Below are 25,180 nucleotides of genomic sequence, written 5' to 3' on the forward strand. Positions count from 1 at the left end.
TCCTGGAAAACCTCGCTTTCTCTAGAGAGGCTTGGAGGAATCAAAAGGAGAAGGACAGGGTGCGGTTTTGCCTTGGCTGGATTTAAGCTGTGTGAGACTCTGATGGTGTCATGAGGGAGGGCAGGGTTGTGGAAACCAAGGTATGGGATGAGTGGGGTCTTTCCTGGCATCCCCTGGGAGATCAGGTGCAATGTGCCAGTGCATCCTCTCCCTTGAATAGAAACACAGGTCTGGAAAAGTGAGGTGCACCGGGAACCACAGAAATGCAGGCGGGTTTAGGCGGAGCGTGGCTGTGGGCAGGTGGGCTGTGGTGCCGAGGCTCCGCACTGCGCCTGGGTGGCTGAGGAACACCAAGGCGTTTGCTCAACAACCCCGCATCCCGTTAGCGTCGCAGATGATGGCTTCATTGCTTATCCATCAGCAGCTGTGGAGCGTTACTGCCTTAGCAGATCAGTGAGAGTGCTGTAATGACAGGGATGAGGGTAATTTTGACACAGTAAAGTACTGGTGGAAGAATTAGTTGCTATTAATGATGGACTGCTTTTTAATCTATGATCTTCGGGTGAAAATAACATCTCAAATTATTATATTAACTGCAAGTGCTTCAGCAGGTGCTGAGGAAGCACTGCAGGGATGGTTCCTCCAGCTGAGTGGCTCCCTGTGCCCAGCGGCAGCAGGACCGGCTCAGGGGAACACTTCATTTCTCAGCCAGAGCCCCCAAAGCAGGTTTTCTGCCTTCACCCGTGCTGATCTGTTCCAAGCTGTTCAGGCAACATGATGTGCCTCCTAATATCTTAAATTGCAGCAGATGTTTCTTAAAACATACGCACGTGTGGCTTTGTCAGCAGCTCCAGCTCCTTCAGGCATCTGTTGGCAGTCCCGGATCGCCCCACTACGGAGCTGCTTGAAAACCCACTGAGGGAGGCAGGGAGGGCAGCGGAACGTTAAACAATTTATTTGGCTTCTGTTTGCTCTTGGTTATCTGTTAAATCTGCAAAAGGTTAGCCGGTGGGAGAGTGGGGAAGTAATCAGTTTATTTATTTTTTAAAAAAAAGATTTGCAGAGATTTCGCTTACATAATCATCTCACAAACTGTTCAATACACGAATACATATCTCCAGGATTAAGGGCTGTGGAAACGGGGGAAGGATTTTTCTGCTTTCTGCTTTTTAGTTTTGTCTTTATTTTATTGATGCTCTATTATCTTTTAAATCTGTCCTTGAGTGTGGGTGAGCCGACAGCCCTCTGTCTGGGCTGAAGCAGGCACTTTGACTTCCCAGGGGCCGTCGGCTCCGGAGGGGATACCCATGGAGACGCCACCCCGTCAGCTCCCGTGGGCTGAGGGCAGCCTCACACCTTCCCACTGCCTGGCCAAGCGGCTCATGAGATGTGAAAACTGCAGGAAGGCGCGGGGAGGAGCGTAATTCAGTGTGTTTGCAGATACTCGCATGCAGGTCATCTTCATAAACGCTGGAGGAGGAAATGTAATGGGTTTGGAAGGCAATCCAACCTGCCTGCCAATTTTCCCAATGACTCAGCTGAGTAGCATTTTGTTGTGGTTGCCCTCAGGTGAATTTGACTCATAAACGCTATTATTTGTCCCTGGAGTTAATTATAGGCCCAAATTACCTGTGCTCTTAATGGAATTCAGTCCTGGCGCGTATAAGATGCATGTTTTCAGCCTGTCGCATCAGACATGCTGCAGAGAGCGGCAATAATGTAAGGGCTTAAAGCAGAAAATTCAGATTTAGAGCTGGACACACTGGGTTTGGATGATGGCTGGATCTGATTTTCGTCTGTGCTCATCTTTAGCTAATGAGCGTAATTTTATTGCATACACATAATTATTGTTTATTCATTCTCAGCCTGAAAGTTACAATAGTTCCTTGTTTCTCTGCGTTGCACAGATATCATCCTGGTCTTTCAGGTTTATCACTGTGAGAAAGCCAGTTTGTGCTGCACCTCCTAGTATTCGCATGATAAAATGCTAAATACATTGCATCTTCGCATGATATGCGCAGTCATCTTGGTGGAAATGGGTTGTTGCATTAAAAGGGCTTGCACAACGAGCGGTGAGGGCAGTACTCTGCTTTTCTGCCAGTGCACAACCAATACCCAGAATCGGCAGAGAGGCTGCCGCCGGCGCTCGTGCCCAGCCTGGTGCCAATGCAAGGCAATCCCTTTTTCCCTGTGAGCCCTGCGTGTGACAGTGGCAGCTCAGCCCACGGGTTTGTTCATCCCAGCACTTGGTGCTAAACTAGAAGGCAGTGCTGGGGCTAACCTGGCAAGCCTGGAGTGTCCCAGCATCGTTGGCTGCTCCTTGGGGAAAAACACACATCCTTACATAGGAGCTGAGGTGCACCTCTGCATGTCACTGCTTCCTAGGCATTAATGGAAAAGCAAAGCCCAGCAGCGGCGCGATGTGCTGCCCCGCACAGCCAGCGCAGGAGGGCTCACAGCTCGGGGTGTGCCAGGACGGACCTGGGCTCTGTGCCGGAGCTGCTGCTCCAGAGCATCATCCCACCCAGACAGCTGTGGCAATGCTGCAGCTGCTGCGAGCTGGGAGCGAGAAAATCTGCTTTTGTGACGCTTCTGCAGTGCTTTGGGTTCGCGATTCCTGCTGACCTGCAGGCTTTGGGATTTTTGAGACAAGCTATTGATTTATCAGGTGTCACAGGCTCCTCTTTCTTCCCCAGCTGTGGCACAGAGCTGAGGTTTCCAGCCACCGTGGTCTCACATAACCTTTGATGTAGGATTCACCCTTTGTTCTCCCAAGAGCAAAAGGGCAGGACAAAAAGGTATTATGAGATAAAACAACAATATTCTGCAGGAAGATTGACCCTGCCGCTGCTTAATCTGTAGCAAAGTCAGCCTACAGCTGGCTGCTGCCAGCAAACCCCATTATCCCACCCGATGCTGTGGGGCTGGCTGAAGACTGTGCAGGTCCACGCTCTGTCACAGGGATCCTCCAGTGTCTGTGTCCTAATGAAAAGAAGCTGGAGAAGGGATTGCTAAAATGAACTTTTCACCTAATACAACCCCATGAATTATTTTTTTTTAAATAAAGCTGAGCATCCTACTCCTGCAGGCACCTGGTAATTGAGAATGTTTTAGTAAGGGTCAAATTTTAAATATTAAAGACATCTTCTGAAGTCTCTTGGTGTCCGAAAGCGCAAAGCAAAGACCTGTTGGCATTCCTTCAGTGTACTCGTTCATTAATCGGCAATGTTTGGGCATCATCTGCCCACTTGCAAGTTCCTTCAAATACAGCACTGAGCACAAAATTAATTCTCAGGAGACTGACACCAGAAAGTGTATTGCTGGCTGCTGGGATAAGCGTATGCTTCAAGTTAGTCATGTGTTTATGTCCTTGGTGGGACTGGGGCTTGCCGTATTGACCAACAAAGCAGGAGCTGGGACAGCGGCGTGTGACGTAGCCTTTAGTCACATCGTCCCTACAGCAAGTGGCTGGGCTGGAGCTGGGCTTGCAAAGCAGCCCTGGGCTCGGAGCTCATTGTTCAGGTTCCTGAGCAAATAATGATAAATAGTCCTTTGTGGATGAGCTTAACGACATGAAATAAACAACAACAAAGAACGCTCAGGTTATATATGCCCTTGCTGAGAGTTTGACAGCACGGATCGGTGATTGGGTTTGCATTGTTTAGCACGGTTTAAAGAGCTTGAGAGCTGCCAGACTAGTTGCATTTGCATTGACTAAGAGTTTTTTAGCCATTGTTTTAAGTTCATAGCCTGTGTTATGCTCTGATGGATTATTATCTGAGGAAAATGTAACAATGGATGACCACAGGAACACCCAGCCCAAAACAAAACCCCAGATGCTGATGGCTTGGTAACCAGTGGAAATAATACGTTAGCTTCCAGCAGGTTAGACCTGCCATTGCAATAGGTCAAGGAGGGATAAAGGCCATCGCTGCATGAGTTACCAGTGAATCACCTACAGGAATACAGAGGCTTTACTGGAAAGCTAGAAAAATTCTGCTAAGGTAAGATCCATCCAAGGCTTAACCTAGAGAACCCCAGAGCAGCAAACCACTGTCCTACTGCTATAGGAGCTAAGCTGTCCTTTCACTTTCTCAGTGCTGTTACGTATGTTTTAGTGTCCAGTGCTATGAAACTGCCTGTTAAAACAGTTTTGTGGAAAGTCGGGTTTCTGAACAAAGTAGTTGTCTTTTTTTAAGGTCCTGGGTTTAGTTGATAAAGACAATAGTGTTGGTGCAAAGTACTGGGATTCACCAAGGCATTCCACTAAGCATTGTGTGAGGGGTTTAAAATTAGCGTTAAATGGAATGAATAAGGCGTACATTTGATGGCAATATTAGATAAGGCAGGCGCTGGTCTTTGAAGTTTGTTAATGAGCTGGTTGTTAATGGGAAGATGTAAATTACTGAGAGCATTTCCAGCAGGAACCTAAGGAGCTGGTGATTCATTCATCATTTAATATTGTTGACTCTAATCTAGCCAATAATATAGAACATCTGTCCCGGTAAAGTACGCAGATGACACAACGTCTGCTTGTGTGTAAGGGCAGTCTCCTCACTGAGGAAACTTTGCTGTGGTTGGTTTCCTACAGATTTATGTCTTGAGCTTGTCTGACTGTCAAGTCTGAGAGCTAGCCGCTCATAACCAGGCTTTTCCCGTGGCTACAACATCAAGAAGGCACTTTCCCATGGGGATTCCCTCGTGCCTTCAAAGCGGACATCTAATATTGTTACCGCGGCCACAGAAACAGCACTTTCAGGGTCTCTCCCCATTGCCTGGCTGCTTATTTAATGACACGTGTAACAAATTAGTCATCCTTGAAGCCTTTCTCTCTGCCAAAAGTTTGGATTGGTCAGGTAGTGTTGGGTTATGAAGGAAGAGGACCACGCAGTCACAGAGGGACAGCACGCTCCTGGGAGCGAAGAGCCGGTGTGGCAGGGATGGGCGCAGGAGGCTGATGCTGGACTGTGGCATCCCCTTTCCATGCCTCCTCATCCAGAAGGATGAGAGAGAGCCTCATGGGAGTTCAAAGAAGGGTTACAGAAATGATGCAGGAGCTGGTAAACATGGTTAATGGTGCTTCTTAATGGGGTTTAAAAACTCAAGATGTTATACTTAGCAAAAGGAAGGTCGCGAAGCAATTCTCCTGCTGTGTACAGGCAGTTACAGTTCATCAAGGACTCAATGTGCTCGGGTTGTTATGTGGTGGTCACACTCAACCTGGAAGCAAAACATTAATGAAGGCACTTGGGCACTGAGCCAGCTTTCTGGGGGATGCTGTGGATGAGATTGCTTTGCAGAGAGCAAAGGAATCTCATCCACAGATGTAGCAAGCAGGGGGGGTTACCTCAAGATGGAGGGATGTTGCTAAATGTTTGTGGACTGCCATTCCTCCCTGTTCCTGAATTTACTGACAAGCCCTTCTCATCCTGATACCTGTAACTTTAGTGTGTGCCTGCTGGTTCAGCATCTGCAGCCATGAGCTGCTGGGAAGAGCAGAGAAGCCTGTGCTGCCCCAGCATGCTTGGTGTTGTGTGTGCAACTCTTTGTTAAGGTCTCACGCTCCCAGAGTTCATCTTAGGCGTGTGATGTTTACGGAGGACATCACCACGGATGAATTCAGAGAGCAGGCTGCTGCTTTTGCATGTGCTCCAGAAGCCATCTCCCACCTTTAGCAGGAGCTGCTTTCTGTCTAGGAAAGGAGGAGAAAAAAAGAGAGAAAAATCTATATTTAACTATTCTAGAAGGAGTCACAAATAGGCCAAGCATTTTTGTTTTATGTTTGCATAGTTACAGCTCCTTCTGACAGCCTGTTTAATTTGTGCAGTCAGAACTTCTGAGCTTTATAGTTGGAGCTGAAATTATTCCAGCTGATTCCCAGGAGGGCCCACACGGCAGGGGTGCAAGGCAGGGCTCCTGTGCTCGTCTGCCCCCTCGCAGGAAGGACAGTCCCCAGCACTAGTGCCTGCCCGTGCATCCCCTCCCAGCTCCCCTTGCCCATGTTTGCCCTCAACACTTTCCAGGGCAGGGAAGAAGCACACGGAAGCTCTGGCCCATTGCAGGAAAGCTGCACTGCCATGAGGTTGGTTATTGACCTTAAGCCTTGCATAACCTGTTGAAACCAGGGGGGTTACCCTCATGCTTGAGGAAGCTCCATCTGCTCCCCATTGCTGGAGGGCACTGGCCCTATGGACTTGGTAGTAAGTCACTGCCATCAGAGGCACCGTTGCCATGTGATTGGATGGAGAATAGTTTTGAGCAGCAGCTGACTGTGCTATGTTTTGTTTCCAGGAGAGAGTTCTCTGAGCTGCTGGAGAAGTTCGGCTCCCAGAGCAACACCGGCTCAGCGCGGAGCTCGCCGATCCTGCATGGTGGCAGTGAGTAGCTCAGCATGCCTTGGGGGGGAACCAAAAGCCCCTCTCTCTCTGCTGAGAGTTTTCTTTATCCCAGTGTTATTTTGAAGGAGTTCTGATTGGATTTGTGTAGGTGTTTGGGTGGAGGTTTAAAGGAAGAGAAGTCCTGCTTGTCCTTACTGCAAGCACTCAGCGTGTCCCCAGGTGCAGAGCAGCCGGCACGGCCAGTCCTGCCTGCACAGAGCAAGCACAAAGCAAAGCACCCAGCCAGCCCCCTCAGGGGGAGCAAGGCAGAATTGAGTTGGGGTCACAACCACACCCCAGATCCCCAGACTCTGCTTAGCTGACGTGCTGGTCAGGTAAACCCACCAGTACCCGTCTCTGCAGGTGCAGCTTTCTGCTATGGATTTCAGAGCGTTTCAGTGACCATTACTTTTCATTTGCAAATGGGAAATTTTTAATGAGATGCAACAAAGTTAACCTAAGTGAGGTGCCAGTGCATCAAATCACGTACGCATGGGGAAAGCAGCTGTCCCGCTGGCTTGGCATCCCACCAGAAAGCTGCCAACCCTTCCCCTATGGCAGAGCTACGTGGGGCTGGCAGAAGGGTGACAGTCCCATGCTGGAATTGTGTCAAGGAGGCTGAATGTTTCCTCTCCACGAGCAATATACTGATGCCCTTAACTACCATGGGGTTTTCCCAAAAAACCTAGGAAAACAGTGCCAGCTCTCAGTGGCAGAGTTGGGGGGCGGGTGATGCTGGAGTATTTACATTCTCTGACTTTGCTGTTCAGGTCGATACCTGGAAAGTACCTCCTCGGGCTCCTCCTCGCGCTCCCAGAGCCCGCTGCTGCTGAGCCCCGCCAATTCCCACGGCCCCTTCATCGGGAACCCGGCGCACCCCCCTCATGCACAGTACGTAGAGGTCGCGTGGGGCTGCCCTTGGTCGGTCATGAAGATGCCACCAACCATCTAACACTCTTAGGGGTACATCCAGTAAATAACTCCAGTGCTTGAAGAACTTTGTTCCATCCGTATGTCCTCTACACTGTTCTATCACCACAATGGCTAAGAGACCACAGCGTCTTCTAGAAGTCCTCATTGTAGCGGTGTCTTGACTGTTCCTGGGAAGCCTGTTCCCAAGAACTGAAAATGTCCCCCGCTGAGGCAGTCTGCAATCTGCTCAGCCAGCCACGCAGCTGCCCCTCTTCCTCCCCTCTGAAACCGGGGGAGAAGCCGTGGCTTGCAGCCTGCTGAGAGCATCCTGCACATCACCTTTACAGCCCACGTCATGGGCGGCGTGCTTCAGGCCAGCGCTGCTTTTGGAAGGTGTTTCAGGAGTCTGGTGTCTATTGCCCTGCTCCTGGCACGGTGACATTGTGGAACAAGAGCACAGGTGCTGCCCTCTCAATGCAAACGCTCCTGACGCCTTTTGCTTTGGTGTCAGCAGCGGTTGCCTACAGACACCGCATCCTTTTGTCTCCAGAGTGTCTCCTGGAGCATGTGTTTTCATGTGGTCATCTGTCCCTTTCATACTTCACAGGGTCAGGGTTTGGACAGGCAGAGCTTGTTTTTCTGCGGAGTCTCGTCTCCAGGGTGCTTGGGGTTGCCCTTCTCAAGAGGGACAGCTCGAAGGGTGTTAGCAGTCATGGAGCTGGGACCATTTGTCCCCGGGGCTTGCAGCTTTCCTTCTTTTGCCAGCATAAACAAGCCAAGTCGCCTGTAAGAGAATCAGCCCTCGCTGCAGAACCAGTAAATCCTCTTGCTAAATACCAGCTTATTAGGGATTTGCAGAGGACAAATATTTGGCACCAGAGCTTTAAGCTGCTTGCATGGAGTGAGAGACCCTTACAGAGGAGAGGCCAGCTCATCTACTTGGCAGCTGGTTTGGTTTGGATGAGCTAGACACCCTTGCTCTGCTGTTAACCCGCTCCAGGCTGCAACATAGGCTAGAGGGGACCTGGTCCGGTGGCCTCCTGGCTCAGCACTGCCATGCTGTGCCATGTTCTACTTGTCCCCGTGCTAGTGCCAGGCCCCTGTGGTCTTCTCCTGTGAGCAGCACAAGCCATTTGAAACCAGGGACCATTGATCGCAGCTGAGCCTTGGTGGTCAGCTGCAGAGATGTCATTTGGGCCAGGGGTCCTTTCATGCGTGTGGCTGCTGTCCCTTCTGCTCATGGCAGGTTGTCCCCAGGTTGTGGCCTCTCATCATCACTTGAGCCATCCCACTGAGCAACGGGACTCAGATACGATTTACTCTCACCACAGATAGTGTCTGAGACTTTGATTTGAACGGAGGCATTTAATGCTACCTTCACTGATATCGTTTTCCTGAAGTATTTCTCAGAGCGATGTTTTTTCATGAGATTAAGACGTATGCTGCAGGAATGCAGTCCCTTTCCTCCACAAGGCCAGCTGGCTCTTTGAGGGGGCCCTGCCAGGCTGGGGGGTGCTGGCAGCACCCTGCACTGTCACTGGGGTGTCTGACTGCTGGGGATGGTGCTGCTGGGGAGCACAGGGCGGTTACGTGCTGGTGCCACCATGAGCCATGGGATGCACAGCTATCCTTGGGTCTTAAATTATCAGATAACACGAGCACCAGAGATTGCAGAATGTTTGGTGACTGGCTGCTATGGAAAAAAACTGAAAAGGAGAAAATCCAGCTGCACCCAGCCCATGAGGAGGAAAAGACTCGCTGACCCTCACATCCCACTGAATCCTTCCCCCAAACCTCCCTGTCGCAGCGCTGCCCCCCAGCCCATGGGTGATCAGTGAAATCCCTGCTCCCACAAACACTGCAATTGCACAGCCCCCTCCCAGCGTGGAGCCCCCTGCTGTGCCTGGTCTTGGTGTCCTGCTGGGCCCTGCCTTGCAGGCAGCTCCTCCAGGGTAGGGTCCAGCCTTATAACTGCTCCAGTTGCAGTCCATCCCTGACTGGGCAAGTTGTCTGTAGCACTGGCACAGAAGCAAATCACAGTGAGGCGGGTATTGCTGTGAAGGTGCTTAAGGGCTCATCTCTTAGGGCATCTTGCAAGATTTTGAGTCCAAACCTCGATTCAGACATAGTCAGCTGTGTATGCTGAGCTTCGCTCTGAGGCTGGCCAAGCTGTAAATTGCTGTCTGGTGATTTAGCTGGATTAAAACAATAACCACATCGATCCTTTGTGTGCTTTTGGCTATAAAACCTGAAAATGTCAAATATATTCTGGTTAAGCCGTTAGTTTCTTCTCTCTTTATTTTCTAAGTGCAAACAAGTATTCCCCAGTATTTGGAATTATTCAGCCCAGTCGCCTTTGTAATGCTGAAGAGTGTCTGCTGAGAATGGGGGTCCTCAGCTCCTCTTTCCAAGGTTGGGTGGAAGAAAAGATGCAGAGGCAGAGAAGTTTGGGAGAAGTTAGAAGGATCGTGCAGGGAAAGAAAGCCAGGCAGAGTTTGTTCAGCGACATGGGAAAATCAACCAGATCACCTTGAGTCACCTGCTAACACCTCTCCCTTGCAGCTACTCCATTGAATCAGGAATCCAGAGCATTTCCATCGCAAACTCCTCTGGCTTGGGACTGACAATCAGTGGTGGATCCAACAGGCCTGACGGCCCCATGATTTATGTTCAAGAGCTTATGCCAGATGGTGACTGTTACAAGGTAAGTCAGCGTGGAGACCCTCAGTGACTTCGTTGTGGGGACCCCTCCTAGAGGCTGTAGCTGTTCTGAAGCAGCTTTTCTAAGAACAGATTAATAACAAATTGCACAGACTAATGAGAATTAGTGTTGCAGGAGAAGGCTTTGGGCAGAGAGAGATTCCTTCCCAACATTGAGACTTTCTCCTTCTTTGTTTAGGATGGTCGGCTCCGACCTGGTGACCAACTAATCGCTATCAATAAAGATTCTTTGGTGGGCAGCACACATGAAGAGGCCAGAAAAATAATTGCAAAAGCCAAATTCAGGTAGGCATAGAACACCTCTCCTGTCATCATCACTGTGCTCTTGAGTCTTAGGCAGAAACCCTGCATGTCATACCAATGCTTGGCTTCAAGAAGCATGAGGCTTATCAGTCCTAAATGGTGCTTCAAGATGGTCCTGATAGGTGGTCATATAAGGAAATCTTGAATGCATGGATCATCCTGAAGTGTAATCCAGACCTTCCCAATGTTCTGGTCCTTGTGAACATCCCCTGTCACTGCCTAGCAGAGTTCTGCAACAGAACTGGAGTTCGAACAAGCAACGCAGCTGGTGGAAACCCAGCTACACTGGTGTGGGCCACATGGACTCAAGTGAGATGATCCTAGAGAAAGAGCCACAAGCATGGAAGGTCTGAAAATTTGTGCCTTTTTTTTTTTTTTTTTTTTGTTAATAAAATGTTCTGTGTTTCTTGTTTAAGACACGAGGGAAACACAGAAGTGGCCTTTATTCCTGGAAGGGGGCGGTTGCATCCTGGACTGCCAGTTCATAACAACATCCCATCACCACCTCCAAAGGCTGTGGGAAACGGTCTGAGTTCCTGCAGACTGAAGGTCCACGTGAGGTCCCCAGAGGTAGGTGGAAGTTCATATCTAAGAACACAAACATTAGTTCTGCAATCTTTCTTTGATCAGAAAACTCTTCTTTAGGGACTCCATGGCAGTCCTTCTGGATGATGGAAAGTCTGTAGCGCTGATGTATGTAGCCCTGTTTGGCAGCCAGGTATTTTCAATCTGAAATATCGTTTCTTCTGTCTTGGGTTTGAGACAGCGAAGGATCTGTGGAGGTAATGAGAGGAGTTTCTTCTCCAGGGCCTGCATTCAGACCTGTTTTAGAAGTCTCTGGTTTTAAAAAAACAAAACCCTTCTGTGGATAGCAACCTGCATCTCATTCAATACCAGTCATAGAGCTGGAAGGGATCTCAGGAGTCAGTTTGATCTAGTCTCCTACTCAAAGGCAGGAACAACTCTTTGTTCTTAAAGACCTCTGATGAGGATGAATCTGCAGTGTTCCTAAGCAGCCTGTTTCTGTTCTTCACCAGTCTAATGATAAGCCAGGCTCGTTCTTCCCGTGCAGCCTAGCTCCATGTTGTGTTTGCAGAGACGAGTGCTCGAGCTGTGTGTGGTGAGACAGGATTTAACCACACCACCCTTGCAATAATTTAGGTCTGTGGTTGGATTCGGTGCATTTGTTGCTCCTCTCCTGGACGGGTGCAATGCCAGGTGTATCTCCTGCCCTCTTCTACGTAAACTTCCTTTAGGGAAGGCTGGATGGATGTTCTTTTCACAGAGCATCATTCACAAAACATCTTTGTTTCCAGACCCTGTGGAGAGATGGGCTTGCAAGCGTGTCATATGCATGTTGCTTTTGGGTGTACCAGGCTGGAGACCTGGTTATGAAAGGCAGCCTTAGCCCATATACGCAGAGCCGAGCAGTATAGTTAATCCTTCACCATCCAGCAGAACGTGTGCTCCTGTAATGTTGCACACCTATATAAAATCACACTGCCGTCTGGAATTAAATTGCTCCTTTCCTCACTTTGCTGCTAAAAGATGGGACTTCTAATGAGGTCTGGGCGTCCACGCTAGGGAAAGCTTGCTCAGGCGCCCATGCTACCTGCCTGTATGCCCTCAGCACCAGTCCTGTGCCCCTCGCTGCAGTGACGTTCCCAGCTGTGGAAGCACTGTCTCAGTGGTGCTCAGCCTATCTACCCTGTGACTCTATTTTTCTCTCTTGCTTGTGCTTTCACCCATGACCTGGCACTTAAGAAGGGGTATGCACTGCTCTCACCTTCCTGCCATGCTCACTGTGATAGTTACGTATTTTGGGTAAATAACACAACTGGCTGCGCTCAGACCCAGGACTTCGCTGGGGGGTTGGATGCAGAGCTTTAGGAGAACCTCTATGGAGAAACTGTACAAGGTCAAATTAATCCCCAGCTCTCAATCACAATTACGGTAATGACAAACTCATTTTTCTATGGGTGACCAGAGATTTTGAGATGGCTCAGGAATGCGCCTGTGCCGAGTCCTCCCAGAGAAACTTCTGGAGCCTCTTTTGGCCCATCTGCACAAGGGGTGTACGTGGTGCCTTTGCTCTTTATGGGCCAGATGGGTTACTCTCTCTTGAACACCTAAATCTTCTGCTCTTTATTTACACCAACAGATTCTGCTTAGCAACCATCTGTGCTGTTTTGTCTTGTTTTTCTAGAATAGACATGAAAATAATTTCCCTGTGCTTTCTTTGTCACCGGACATTTGCCCACCCGAGCTTACTGTCTCAGGTAAGAGTCCTGCTAACATTTTTTCTTTCGGGGGGTGGCAAACACAGCCTTGGCTCCTCGGTGCTGAGGGTGACCAGTGAAATTAAGTTTGATCAGTGTTCATATTGCTGTAGTGGAATCTAATGGGGTGACAGTGAGACTCAGCCTGCTGGGAGAGAGGGAAGACAGCAGCTTGGCTTACTCAATGGATAGTAATTATGTCCATGTTTGTCCGTAGTAGCAAATTTCTTTGCCAAGGCATTCAGAAGACCAAGGTATTCCATGGGAAACAGCTTCTTCCATTCGCAGCCTGTGATTCATTTGCAGCAGTGTCTTTGCACACATGCAAAGATCATGTCAGACTGCAAGGCTCACTCACTGCAGATGACGTTCCCTTCTGATGGGAATGGGTGGTCCTCGGAGACACAGTATAAAAGAAATCAAATAATGATAATTATAATGTACACAGCAACTCTGGGCATTATACAGGCATTAAGGATGCCCTCAGTTGGTCAAACTGGGAAACTGCTTACAGATGTGATTAAGTTAGATTTCTCTCTACAGCCAAGCTTCACTTTTTGCAATATGTTTCCCTGCTGTGTTTTCTCTCTGTGCTCTGAGTCCTCCACCTCTTGTGGGAGAGAGCCACTCTGTTCACTCGGTATGATGGCAGCAATGGGGGGTGAACTCAAACCACTCTGCAGCTTCACAGGTCCCTTAGGGATCACAGGAAACCTCAGTAACCCCCATGACCCAGTGTCCAGGGAGATGACCTCCAGCCAGATAGCCCATCCATGTCCCTAAGATGTGACGGTTACTCCTGTCCCAAGGAAAAGCTGGGCTTCCCCCAGCGAGCCCCCAGCAAGCGCTGCCCGTCATTCTCGCGGCCACGAGACAGCCCTTCCTCACCCACATGCTGCTGAGGCACCGGCCCTGCTCCTGAATCCCTGTGCTGCATTGTAATTTCCATCTGGAAGGCTAAGAGTGAGCATTGCGAGGTAAACTGTGTTTAGTCTGTACCTGGGATTAGTGGGAGAGACAGGGAGGAGACGGTGCTGAGCTGGATGTGCGTCAGTGCCCTGCTCCCAGGGGTGCCCGTCTCACCTTGGGCAGGCTCAGCGGGCACCAGCCTTTGCCTGTCATGCTCTGCACTTGCAGGGACCCTGGGACAGGGACTGCCCTCGCTCTGTCCCCCTGCCCCAAGCACCCTGCAGCCTTGATCTCAGGTAGGCTCTTAGGTGGCCCCCACCGACAGCCAGAGCTCCTGGTGACAGGGAGCAAAGCCCTGGGTCATGTAGGCAATCCAGCAAATAGCAATGACCTAATCGCTTCCTGATTTAGCTAGGGGATTTTAATTCACGCAGTTTTTTTAATGTGAAATGCTGAGGAGGCTTTGTGTCAGTGTTGTCATCCATGAAAACAGACAACTGGCTCTGAAAGAGCAGCAGCCAGACTTGGAGCTTGGGCCAGAGACTGCCTCTCTCTGGGCGTCTGGTGGATGCCCTGGATATCTCCATGCCAGAGCTGACAGCAAAGCCACGTGGAGCTAATCCTGATTAGCCATGCGTGGAAGGGTAATGGCTCTGCCCTTGAACTTGGAGAGCAAAGTGTTGGTGGCCGATCCAGCAAACCCACTTATTACCTCTTGCTGCTTCCCAGCTGCTGGTGTTAGAGGGTGGATGAACACCCGGATTAGGAGGATTACATTTGTGCAGCACCTCCGCTGCTCCTCGCTGCCTCCTCCTCACGCCGGGTCCCTGCCCAGGCTGTGGGCGTGCGGTGAGAAGTGCTCGGGGGTTCAGGAGGAGCAGTAGTGCTTGGCAAGACAGAGCTTCCTGTAATATCAATTGGGTCCCAGTAAGGTGAAAGAAATTGCTACCTGGGCAAATCCTGTGCCACTGGCAGGAGAAGGGCTTTTGTCACAGGTGTAGGCTGCCAGCCCGAGGGCAAGCAGGACAAGCGGCGAGTGGGCAGGCAGCGGGGGTGCCGGCACAGCACCCCTGACCCTGCTGGAGTCCGGCAGGGGAGCTCCCGGTGGGTAATGCCTTCTGCAGCCCTCTTCCTGGGGAATGTCACACTTCCTCATGGACAAGGCTTAATTGTAATGGAAAAGGTGGGGTTGCCTCCAGGGCTGGGGGAGCACAGGTGGCAGGGCATGGCAGCAGGGCTTTCGCTCTGCACCCTTCCAGCTGTGAAGGCGGTGCTGGTGAGGATGAGCCATCTGCCAGCAGCTGGCTCTTCTGGTCTGATGGCAGCTTTTCACCAGCAAAGCACCTGCCGTTCCTGCCTCTTTCTCCCTCTGTGTCTGCTTCACGATGCACGTGGCTCCTTCTACCCAGAAAAACCTTCCTACCCCACTGAGGGAAAAGGGTTCAAGGCTTTTTGCAGTCTTGGGGAGGGAAAAAGTCTTGCACCAGTGTTCTCCCACATTGCTTTTAATCCATCAGTTCCCTTTCCCATGAGTGCTATTAAGGCCAGGGCTGCATTTTATAACATGTTGTGTTTCGGTTTGCTTAGTCCATTAGAGAAAACAAGAGCCAGGCAGATTTTGCTTTTTTTCCACAGATCACCATAACTACAGACCCCAAGACTCCACAAAAATTTATGATTGGAAATTTCCAAAGTGCTATTTTTGCAGTCCTAGGTCCTGGGATGAAACGTCCGATCTCAAATCATGCTGAAGCCCAGTTTCAGTACGGGTTTGCCCCAGTATCCAATCTTTTCACCGGTGGCCTAGTCCAGCCTTCCAGGACCAGATTTAGTAAATCCTGGTCTTTGATTTTTGGCCTGCTGCACACACATTGTATTTCATTCAACAGGAGTTCTGAATTTTGTTTTGTGGGCACCTCTTTCCTCTGCCCAGGTGTTCACAGACTCACAGAATGGTCAGGATTAGAAGGCACCCCTGGAGATCACCTAGGCCAACCCCCTGCTAAAGCAGAAAAGAAGCTAAAGCAGTGTTCCTCCATTAACATTTATTTTTTGTTTTTTCAGCACCTGCTTCAGCATCTAATCATAAAGCAGCTTCAGGCACCAAACCAAAAGTAGCGCTGGATCCCAACGTCCGGCTCAAGGATGAGAAACTGGAGCTGGTAAGTGGAACTGGTCCCTCACCCCGAAGCCAGGTCTCCTCTCAGTCCTCCCCCAAAGGTGTGCTGTGCAGAGGTGTCCCCTGGTGCCACACCTCCTTGTTTACAGCTGCCACATCCTTGGCAAACACAATGAGCTTACCTGAATGCTCCCCTTGTGTTCCTTTGCTGTGAAAGAGCAGATCAAGACCTTCCAGCTTTGATTCTTGCACCAATGTTGCACTTAGGCATGTGCAGACCACGCCAGGTACCAGCATGGGCGTCACTGCGTTGCTTGTTTTTTGGAGGGATTAAAAAAAATGCAAACCTGAATAGATATAGTTGGAGAGAAGGAGCCTGCCTGTTTGCACAGAATGAAGCTGTAGCACTTGATCAGGGCTCTGATCTGCAGGCAGCCCATCCTCCACCGAACAGCCTGCTCCAGCCTAACTCCCCTTCACCTCCCCAGGATACCGACTGGGCTGTGCTGGGAACGGCGGTAGCCCAGGCAATGCGGAGCGCAGAGTACTCAGAAAATTGCTTTCCTTATTAGCATCACGCTGCTCACATGCTACAATTAATTAATTAATCTGTTTTTTTGAGATAGAGGCATGAGAGTCAGCCACCAAACTGTATTTATTACCAAGAGTCTGGAACACAAAAAATCGGGTCTCAGCTTTTAAGTCGAGTTTGCTGGAGGTTGGGTCCAGCCTCTAAAGGTAAAAATGGAGAAGGAAGCATCAAGAAACATCTTCGTTGTGACTGAAGGGGCATTTAAACACACCTTGGCTCATCTTGGCTATTTTTCAAAGCTCCGGGGAGCTCCAGAAGTCTCTTCTGGCAGTCGCGCCTCCCTGGGATGTAATGCATTCAGCTCAGGGCTGCAGGTGGAGGCAGCTGCCCTCCAAACTTTCCGGTGCTGCTGTCGCCGGGGGGGTGACCTCGGGCAGCCAGGCGTGGGCGAGGGAAGGCTGAAGGACGAGACATCTCACCGAGGATCCAGCCTCCTTTCCTAATTTTACGGAAAATCTATTCCACGGGCACCACCAAAGGGCAGGGAGTGGGGCTGCCCGTTTGCTCACCAAGACCCCCCCGGGGGGCCATGCCCTCAGTCTGGCTTTGGGGTGCGTGTCCCCCCCTCCTGGTACCGCGGGCATTTGAGGGGGGAGCGTGGGAATGCAGCCTCTTCTGCAGGGCCGGGGGATGCCAGGGAGGGCCCGATGCAGCGAGCACCTGCTGCCACCCCACGGCAGGCGCAGCGCTCGCCCTCCTGCTGCTTTCGCCTCCCCGGAGGGCAGCGTGCAAGCAGGAACTTTTCTTCTAAACCTGCATAATTCTCCTAAAGCGGGATTTAGGATTGCATTTTCGCAGAGACCTCTGCTCGTCACGGGTATAAAATCAGCTCCTCTCTGGTGGGAGGGGAGTGGGGAGCGCTTGGCTTCCCCTTTTAAAAGCCAGCGTTATGCGCGGGCAGCTGCAGCAGTGCCAGGGTCAGGACATGCCCACCAACCGGCACAACCTGAGATGGTTTTGGGGTGGCCAAACGTCGGCAAGTTGCCAGCATCAGCATCCTACAGCCCGGGAGCCTGTAGCACCGCCTTGCACAGGGTGGTGGGCAAAGGTGGGACTCAAATGGGCAGCGCATGGGTGCGGATGGGTCCCGTGGGCTTGGAGGTGATAGGAATGCAATCAAGGACCTGGCTCCAGCCCCCTTGCAGGGCACCGTGCCGGGGTGCTGCAGGCATGTGAGCGGGAGCTGTGTGTGCAGCCTGGGACAGGCAAGCATTTAACTCGGGCTCTTTCCCACAGTCTGCTGAGCTCGACTTCGTCTTTTAAGACTTACTTGCTGCCGCCAGCAGTGAAGTGGCATTTGCACAGGCTTACCTGCTTCTGTGTGGTGCCCTGGGGTCGAACTGATAAATATCAGCAGAAGACAGGGCATCAGGCGGAATGAAGAGAGCAAAAGGTGCAGTAGAGAAGCAAAACGTTTTAATGTCTCTTGTTGCCACAGGAAATACTCCGTGACTAGCTTTTATCTCCTTGGTCCCAAACACAATTCCTGGGCAGTAAAAGGAAGAGGCTGAGTTCCTGGCAACCGAGACCTGCTATAGCTCAACCAGCTTTTGATAAGGCTCCTGACAGTTTGTCATAGCTGCAAACCTGATTGCAGACAGTGTAAAACGTTCTTGGAGGGATGTGAATGTGTCTTCAGGAACAGACATTTCTGTACACAAGTAGGAAAGAGGAGGCTGGAAATCCAGCCCAAGCCTGCTCCTTTGGGAGATGCTGCCTGGAGAGCCACCTCCAGGAGAAACCCAGCACCAAGTGTCTTCCCAGCACTTACTTCAAAAAATTGCTTTTCCAGTATTTTTCTTTTTAAAGGTTCATTGTTTCTGCTCAAGGTTCTGCAGTATCTCGGTCTGGATGTGACTGACGAGAAGAAGAGGCAGTTACGGCAAAACTTGACCACAGACTCACAGGGGACGGTGGCCTACGGAGGTGAGCGGGCAGCTCTGTGCGTGACCGGCTTTTTGAGTTTGGTGTAGCTTTGCTGGCAGCTGAGAAAGGAGAGAGGCATCTGCTGAAAGGTGGCAGGTAAGACACCTGCCTGGGTATTGATGTAGCCTCAAAACAGTTAAGAAAAGTCACAAATACAAAAGAAGGCACTTGGTAGAAGTGTATGTAAAATCAGAATAAAAGAAAGTCGGTGGGAAGGTTTGCTTTCCTTAAAACCCCAGCTTTCCTAGCAAGAGCTGGCCAGAGGACACGCAGGCGATGAAAGCCTGCTCTGCTTTCTGTGACCTGCCAGAGCATATCTGGCCCACAGAAGTTTGGGTTTTTTTGCAAAAATTCAAAGACATCAGCTACATCCCTACCAGGCAGAACGGGCTCACGAAGCACAATGCCTCTGGGACAGGTGTGTTTGCACAGAGCGAGCGGTGGGATACAGAACCATGAGCCCTCCTCAGAGCAACTGGCTTTATAGTTTGTGGCAAGAGAAATAAGGATGATTAGGGGTATCTGGCAAATGTGCTGGCAATAAAGATGCTGCTTTTGTGGAAAGGCTCCGGCTCCTGCTGCAGCCCGGGGGCTGAGGGCTGGAGGGGCTGGGGACCCCCACCACTGTGCCGGCTCCTGTCCCATGCAGCCCCTTGCGCTGTGCTTTCCTCTGTGTCTGAAAGCAAAATGAATCTGGATTTTCAGATTTAACACCTTTTGTCAGTTTAACACCTTTTCTATGTGCTGGAGTCATGGAGTTGTTTTTTGTTGAAGTCAGCATCCTGGTGCCAGGAGGCAGGCAGGTGCCTTTTGCCAGAGAAATGTGGTTTGGGCTTAAAATTTTAAAAATTTGAGAATACAATAATGAAAACACTGCTATGAAAATATCGGGGGGGTGGGAGTGGGGGTTGTTTTTAAAAGTTTAGTTTTTTTCAATTGGGTAAGAAAACCAGAGTCTGGCAAAGATTGTCAACAACTTATTTGAGCTTGGTGGGATTGCCAAAGAGCCCAGGGGTGTTCAAGAAGACTGCTGGGCGTCTCTAAACCCGCTCTGCTTGGGAGTCAGTCGGTGCCCCCAACATCAGTGGTGTTTTCTCCTAACACACAGCACTTTTCTCTTTTAGCTTGGTAAAAACTGATTCTTTTTCATAGATCTTCTCCAAGCACTCAGGGATCTGATGCAGGAGGAGCTGCACGAGGCTGGTCTGGATTCCAATTCCTTGCTCTTCACGCAGCATGAGGTGGCCACTTTGCTGGATACGTCGGCTTTCCACTCTGCGGTCAGTCAGTCCAGCGCTCTCCTACATTGAATCCATGAACCTTCTACATGAAAACCATGAATTTCTGAGATGGGAAAAGCTAAATTACTGTTTTCTGGTTGTTCTAGAGTTATAAAGAGAAGGCAGGACTATGCATTAATCATTTTTATTGTAGGAAATTCTACAAAAGACTTCAGACTTCTCATTTTTAATAAGGAAATAACAATATATATGGGATAATAAATGCAGCCTGGCAGTGATACAGAAGGAAAATTAGCTACAATTAATCAATTCCAACTAATCTCACCTGGTTCCCAAAATGAAAATTCACTGTAGCACAGCTATTCCAGCTATGTCAGGGATCAGAGAATGAAATCCTGTGGGGAAAAAAAAACCCAAAAGTGCAGCTGAAGTATTTAATGTGCCTTTTGATCTGTTGCATAAAAATGCTGACTCCTTTTCAAAGTGATTTTGATGCATCGCTATTCTGGGCATGGAAAACAATATGCCTACCATATAGCACCCTGCTTTTGGTAAATCCTAAGTGGTGCATGATGCTGTCTGTCCCTCTGCCTTGCAGACCTTCGACTCTCTCAGCTGTAATGGCAATGAGGAGCTGGAGCAGCTGCAACTGGAAATGATGGATCTGCGGCAAGAAGTCCGAAGGCTAAAGGTGGAGCCTCTCCTCTGAGCAGATTTCTTGGCTGCTGCCTTCTGCTGTAGCTCGCTGTAGTTGTACATGAGGGTAATGGTGTAGCCTGTCCCTCTTAAAAAGTCACCAGTTTGCATTCTGTGTGTTCCTCGTGAAAAAGGAGGCTCTCACCCTTGGTTCTCCTTAATTGCCTCTTTCGTGCTCTCAACCTCAAATGAAAACTTATTGCACTGAAAGTATGCAGTCACTTTTTAGAAGTGAGTAAATATGTAGAAATACAAAAACGTGCGACAGAAATAATTCAAGTCCATGAATAAGAGAAGCACCACCTGCCCTCCCATCCTGACCCAGGTGCAGGCTGCTGGTGCGGCCATAGCACCACAGCTGTGTCCAGGCAGATTTCTGCAGGTGTGCAGGTCACAGCCCAAAAAGCGCTGTGGTGGGGTAGAGTGCATACAACTGCTTCCGTAAAATATTATTCTGGTGGTTAGGGTCTGCAAGACTAGGGCGTCTTCTAGAGAATGTCCTATTGCCTGCTGCTTCTAATCCGGCCACAATATTTTCCATAGTCTCTCCTGAAAGAGGTGGAGAAGAGCAAGAAGTCAATGGAAGATGAGCTTCAGAGACTGAACCAGGTTAGTGAAGAGATTGCTGAGAGCCTTGGGGTGGTTTTGATGCTTGGCAGCTGAGGGATATGTGGTGCATTCACCACAACCTCTCACTGCTTCCAGAAAGCACTGGGGTTCCTCTCGGAGAACCGGACACTGCACAGCAAGCTGCAGATGGCTGAGGTCGTGCAGAGACAGGCTCACAGTGCAGAGCAGGACTATGAGGAAGTGATCCACTTGCTGGAAGCTGAAATTGCAGAACTGAAGATGCAGTTGGCAGGGAAGAAAGCAAAGCACGTCTCTGAAATAGAGGTAATGCAACCCCTCAGCCTGGGAAAAAACCCACATCCCTCCTTGCCCTTCTTCTGTGGGTCCCCCTCCTTCTGTTTGTAAAGGAGAAAATGAACATAGCACACACATCATTTGTCATGCATGACCACAAGGCCAGCATGGGTCTGTGTTCTAATCTGTGTAATTCCCACTGTCTATTCCAAAAGGACAGTGGTTTTCTGTTGGTAGCAAATGTCATAATTTGGTGTTTCCAAAAGCTAAGGCTAGAGCATCATCATCACCTTTCTTTTCTCCCTCTGGCCCCACCTCAGGAGGACATCCTGGAACTGAAAAGACAGTTGTCGCTGGCTGATGGCCAGTTACGAAAATCAGAAGTCTCACGGAAGCGCCTGGAGATCTGCAATAGGAAACTGCTCCTGTTTGTGCAGGTGAAGAGCTGAACCGCCCCCAGTGCTGGTGGCATCACTGTGGCCTCTTACCTTAAGGGTGATTTTGCAAGTCCAAATAACTTCCTGCTCCATGAGCAAGAGATTTATTTATTTATTTATTTATTTATTTATTTAATTAATCCTGAAAAGGCACTGTCTGTTGTTTAGGAGAAACTAGGGAATGAACTAATAACATACACTCATCTACCTGAGAGCTGCATAAACACCGTGGTGCAGGTTGTGCCTGGTGGCTCTGCTGTCCCCAGCTCCCCAGTCCCCCTGTAATGCTCTAGCTGAGGCTGCTCTATGACCTCTGCTGCCAAAAACGTGTGTTTTAACCTTCCCTCTGTACAACTGACGGTTGTTTCTCTATACAACAAGTGTGAACTTAAAAAGCGGCTTTGCTCTTCCAGTGCTTTCCCACCCCCCACCCCGATTTCCTGCAAAATCTCACACGTAATTGCTTTAGTCTTTTAATTGACTGTTCTTCCACTTAACTCCCTGTATCGGGAATACAAAATTGTATAATTAGCAAACTGGCCAGCACGGGAAGCACTAGCATTCAACATATCTGCTACAGCTACTAGTAGCCTGTCCCAAGAGCTCTTGAAATCAATAGGAAACGGTGGAGCGAAAGGAGCGTAAGTGCTGCATCCTCTGCCTCAGAGGAGGAAGCGTTACACTGCTTCTAGACCTGCAGCACCATGTGCTGCTGCGGGTTGGGGCCAGACTTTGGAAGTGAATTTGACTTGGCCCCAGGGTCACACATCACAGGATTTGGACCACTGGAGCGAAATATCTTCCTTTTTTTATACATCCCTCAGTAGTGTTTGAGAATTCATTAACTGTGCATGGTAATGAGAGCTTACACGTGCAGCTACAATCCAGAAACCGGGGATTGCTAGTAGAGACGATAAAGGCTTGCTGAAACGTAGCCTGCAAAATTGTTCTTTGGAAGAGTATTTTTATGTTGCATTTTGTATATTTTAGTGTTGGTATTAAAATGCATAATTTATATGTGTCTGTATATTTGCATAGGCTGTGAATGTTGCTTAAGTTGCAAAAGGCCTTGAGATACTTGCTTCAAGGGCAATGAATAAGCAGAAGCTGATTACTGTCATATTAAATCTGATCACCAGGAAAAACCCATGGGGTTTGTTCTCAGGAATTATTCATTCCTACAACTTTGAAACCTTTTTTTTTTTTTTTCTTTTTTTTGTTGCATGGCAGAATGTTCACAAGGTCCTGAGCACCCCCAGTCAGTTACCAGATGAGAAAAGGTAGGAGATGGCTTCTGGAAATTGTGAACAGCAACGTGAAATGTCCTTTCTGACCTTTCTCTGGGGAAGGTGATTCACATGTAACCTACCCAGAGTTTCTAAACATATTGTTGCTTGGAAGTGAAACCATGGGAGAAAGATCATCTGGAGGCTGCTGATGGATTGGTACTTGGCGGGGTTGGTCTCTGTTCAGGTTTTTTTTAGGAATGAGTAGCTGAAACACTCCCCTGGTTAAGTTGCTCTTGTTAGCAGAGACCCTAAGCAGGTTGTTTCAAAGAAGCAGGCTTTGACCCGCCTGCTTTTCCTAAGATAAGTCAGGTTTTGGCTTTAGGACCGTGTCCTTTTGTATTAGCAGTTACAGTAATGGACAGAGTGTAAGCAAAGAGCCAGCATGGCTCTCAACTGCATGAATGCGTGCAGAAATAGACTTCAGGCTTCTGGACTCCCTCCCTTCAACCTGAGCCTATCTCCTATCACTTGGAAAAAAGTATATCAAACTCACTGTGTGTTTTTAACTGATTAAATCGTTGAAAGGTCGCTGTCCCATTGATAAGTATGTCTAAAAGAGTCTCCTGTGCTGTTGAGCGATTGAGACACGACACAATCCCCCCTGAATACACAGAATTTACATAAAATATCCTTTCACAAGAAGCTGGTCAGGATTTTCAATGACCATTCTGTGATAGAAGTATTGATGGCACTTTCCATATTTATAAGAGCCAACAGTGAAAGAGAAGAGGATAAAACAGACGCAGTCTCAGATACATCTCTTCCATCTTCAGATCTTGTTGAACTTTTGCTATCAGAAGCTAAAGAACTGTTAGCGCCAATCCTCTCGAACAAGGACGGTAAGTACTAAATTACCTGGAGAAACCTGAATCCAAACAAGTCTCTGGGATGTCTGTTAGTGTTATTTACAGTTTCCACCACCTTCCATATTTTTTTGTCATACCAGTTAAGCCTCCCATACGTGTACCTGATTCTCTGATGCTAACCGAGATGTAATTGCCCTCTGTGTATCCATGTGACTCATCTTTGAATCTGAAATGCAGACTTGCAGTGTAAGGAGTCAAAGGGTGTGACTTGTGCCCAGGGCCACAGGAAAGGCATTTATCCAGGGCAAAAAACCTAACAGGCAGGAGGGTGGTTTCACAGAATTGTAGAAATGCTGGTTGAAAGGGACTGGGAGATCAGGAGGCAACTCTTCTACTCCAGTTAGGACCATCACACTGGATGAGGTCTGCAGTGGGTTTAGCCAGCTGTGCTTTCAGCCTCCATGGATGGAGATCCACAGCCTTTCTGGATACTGTGTTCCCGTGCTGTATTATGCTCCATGAAAAAGATTTTCCCAGCACCTAGTCTGAGCTCCTCCAGGTGCACTACGTGGCCACTGCCTCCAGTTATGTTGTCTGCCACTGCCAAGAAAAGCTTGGCTGCAACACCTTTCTAATTGCCCTTGAAGTGGAGTGGGTGCTGTGAGATTGCCTCTCAGCCTTCTCTTTGCCAGGTGAACAAGCCCAGCTCCCTCAGCCCTCCCCAGCCCCTCCTTGCAGGTCAGGAGCCCTCAGGCTCCCTTTGCTGGACCCTGTCCAGTTTCTCAATAGCTTTGAACCAGGGATCCAAGCCTTCGTTATACCACCCAGCTATGACTCCAACAATGCCGAGCAGGGGGGAGCAGTAATCTCCCTGTTTTCTTGGTGTACAAATCAGGCTAGACACCCTTCCCCTCCCATGTTTGTGGATGGGAGAAAATCAGAGAAACAGCACCTAGCTCCATGGAGTCTGAATTAGCTTTCCCGACCTGGGACTCTTGAGTTTAGTCCGTGAGCCACAAACATTTCTTGGCAGCAGTTATTTGACCCCGCGCTTGTCCCCTTCCATGCAAAGGGAGAGTTTCTGATCTCCTCCGTGTTACGATCAGGTGAGCGTACAGCCCCAAACGGGTGCCCCGTCCTTACTCTTTGATGCTATTCGCCAGCTAAACATGGCCATGGTCCAGCGTTGTCTTTGTCTCAAAGTACAAGACACAAGGAAAATAATTGTAGCCTTTAAGGAGTACCTCTGATACATGAGCATGTCAGCATTTTCAGAGTTCCTGCATCATTTAAATGTGCATAATCATAATGTGCTACTTGCATTGGGCATATTTGCTAACCCTTCACTTATACTTGGCTGTGTGCTTACATTTGCAGCTTTGCCATGTGACAGGGACCAGTGCCTGCCTGCTGAAGGAATCCCAAATTACAAGGAGTAGGTGTCAAAACTGCCATGGTCTGTAAATTTGACAACACACATACTAACAATTCCTGTTTGTTTTGTTGGGCTTTTTAATCAAATTTTTTGCTCGATGACTTTTAACCTGATAATCTAGTAGAGGCCTCCAGATGGCCATATGAGAGAAATACGTCTCTTCCTAGACAGCAAGAGACTTCCCACCCTGCACAGTGAAGTACAGTGTGAATTCCTGAATCTCTCTTTTGTTCTCTGAAATGTTCTTTTTCCTTCAGGCCAGATGGGAATTTGC

General features: G+C 49.2%; 1 protein-coding gene across 4 annotated transcripts in view; it reads left to right on the forward strand.

The window, feature by feature from the left end:
• LOC130147429 (syntaxin-binding protein 4-like) overlaps positions 1–25,180 on the forward strand; it is a 52,223-nt gene that overhangs the window by 20,367 nt on the left and 6,676 nt on the right. For 2 of the 4 annotated variants that reach the window (XM_056334502.1, XM_056334504.1), the window contains exons 6-21: positions 6,292–6,377; positions 7,148–7,268; positions 9,852–9,993; positions 10,189–10,295; positions 10,730–10,883; positions 12,520–12,592; positions 15,566–15,663; positions 18,042–18,138; positions 19,291–19,418; positions 19,978–20,070; positions 20,619–20,684; positions 20,781–20,969; positions 21,260–21,376; positions 22,607–22,656; positions 23,374–23,504; positions 24,849–24,906. In XM_056334502.1, coding sequence (XP_056190477.1) covers positions 6,292–6,377; positions 7,148–7,268; positions 9,852–9,993; positions 10,189–10,295; positions 10,730–10,883; positions 12,520–12,592; positions 15,566–15,663; positions 18,042–18,138; positions 19,291–19,418; positions 19,978–20,070; positions 20,619–20,684; positions 20,781–20,969; positions 21,260–21,376; positions 22,607–22,656; positions 23,374–23,504; positions 24,849–24,906 — 1,710 coding nt within the window. The remainder of the gene's footprint in view (positions 1–6,291; positions 6,378–7,147; positions 7,269–9,851; positions 9,994–10,188; positions 10,296–10,729; positions 10,884–12,519; positions 12,593–15,565; positions 15,664–18,041; positions 18,139–19,290; positions 19,419–19,977; positions 20,071–20,618; positions 20,685–20,780; positions 20,970–21,259; positions 21,377–22,606; positions 22,657–23,373; positions 23,505–24,848; positions 24,907–25,180) is intronic. The other 2 variants (XR_008821242.1, XM_056334503.1) reach the window with 2 other exon arrangements.

This window comes from Falco biarmicus, chromosome 4, assembly GCF_023638135.1.
Source record: "Falco biarmicus isolate bFalBia1 chromosome 4, bFalBia1.pri, whole genome shotgun sequence".
In the NCBI taxonomy this organism is placed as follows: Eukaryota; Metazoa; Chordata; class Aves; order Falconiformes; family Falconidae; genus Falco; species Falco biarmicus.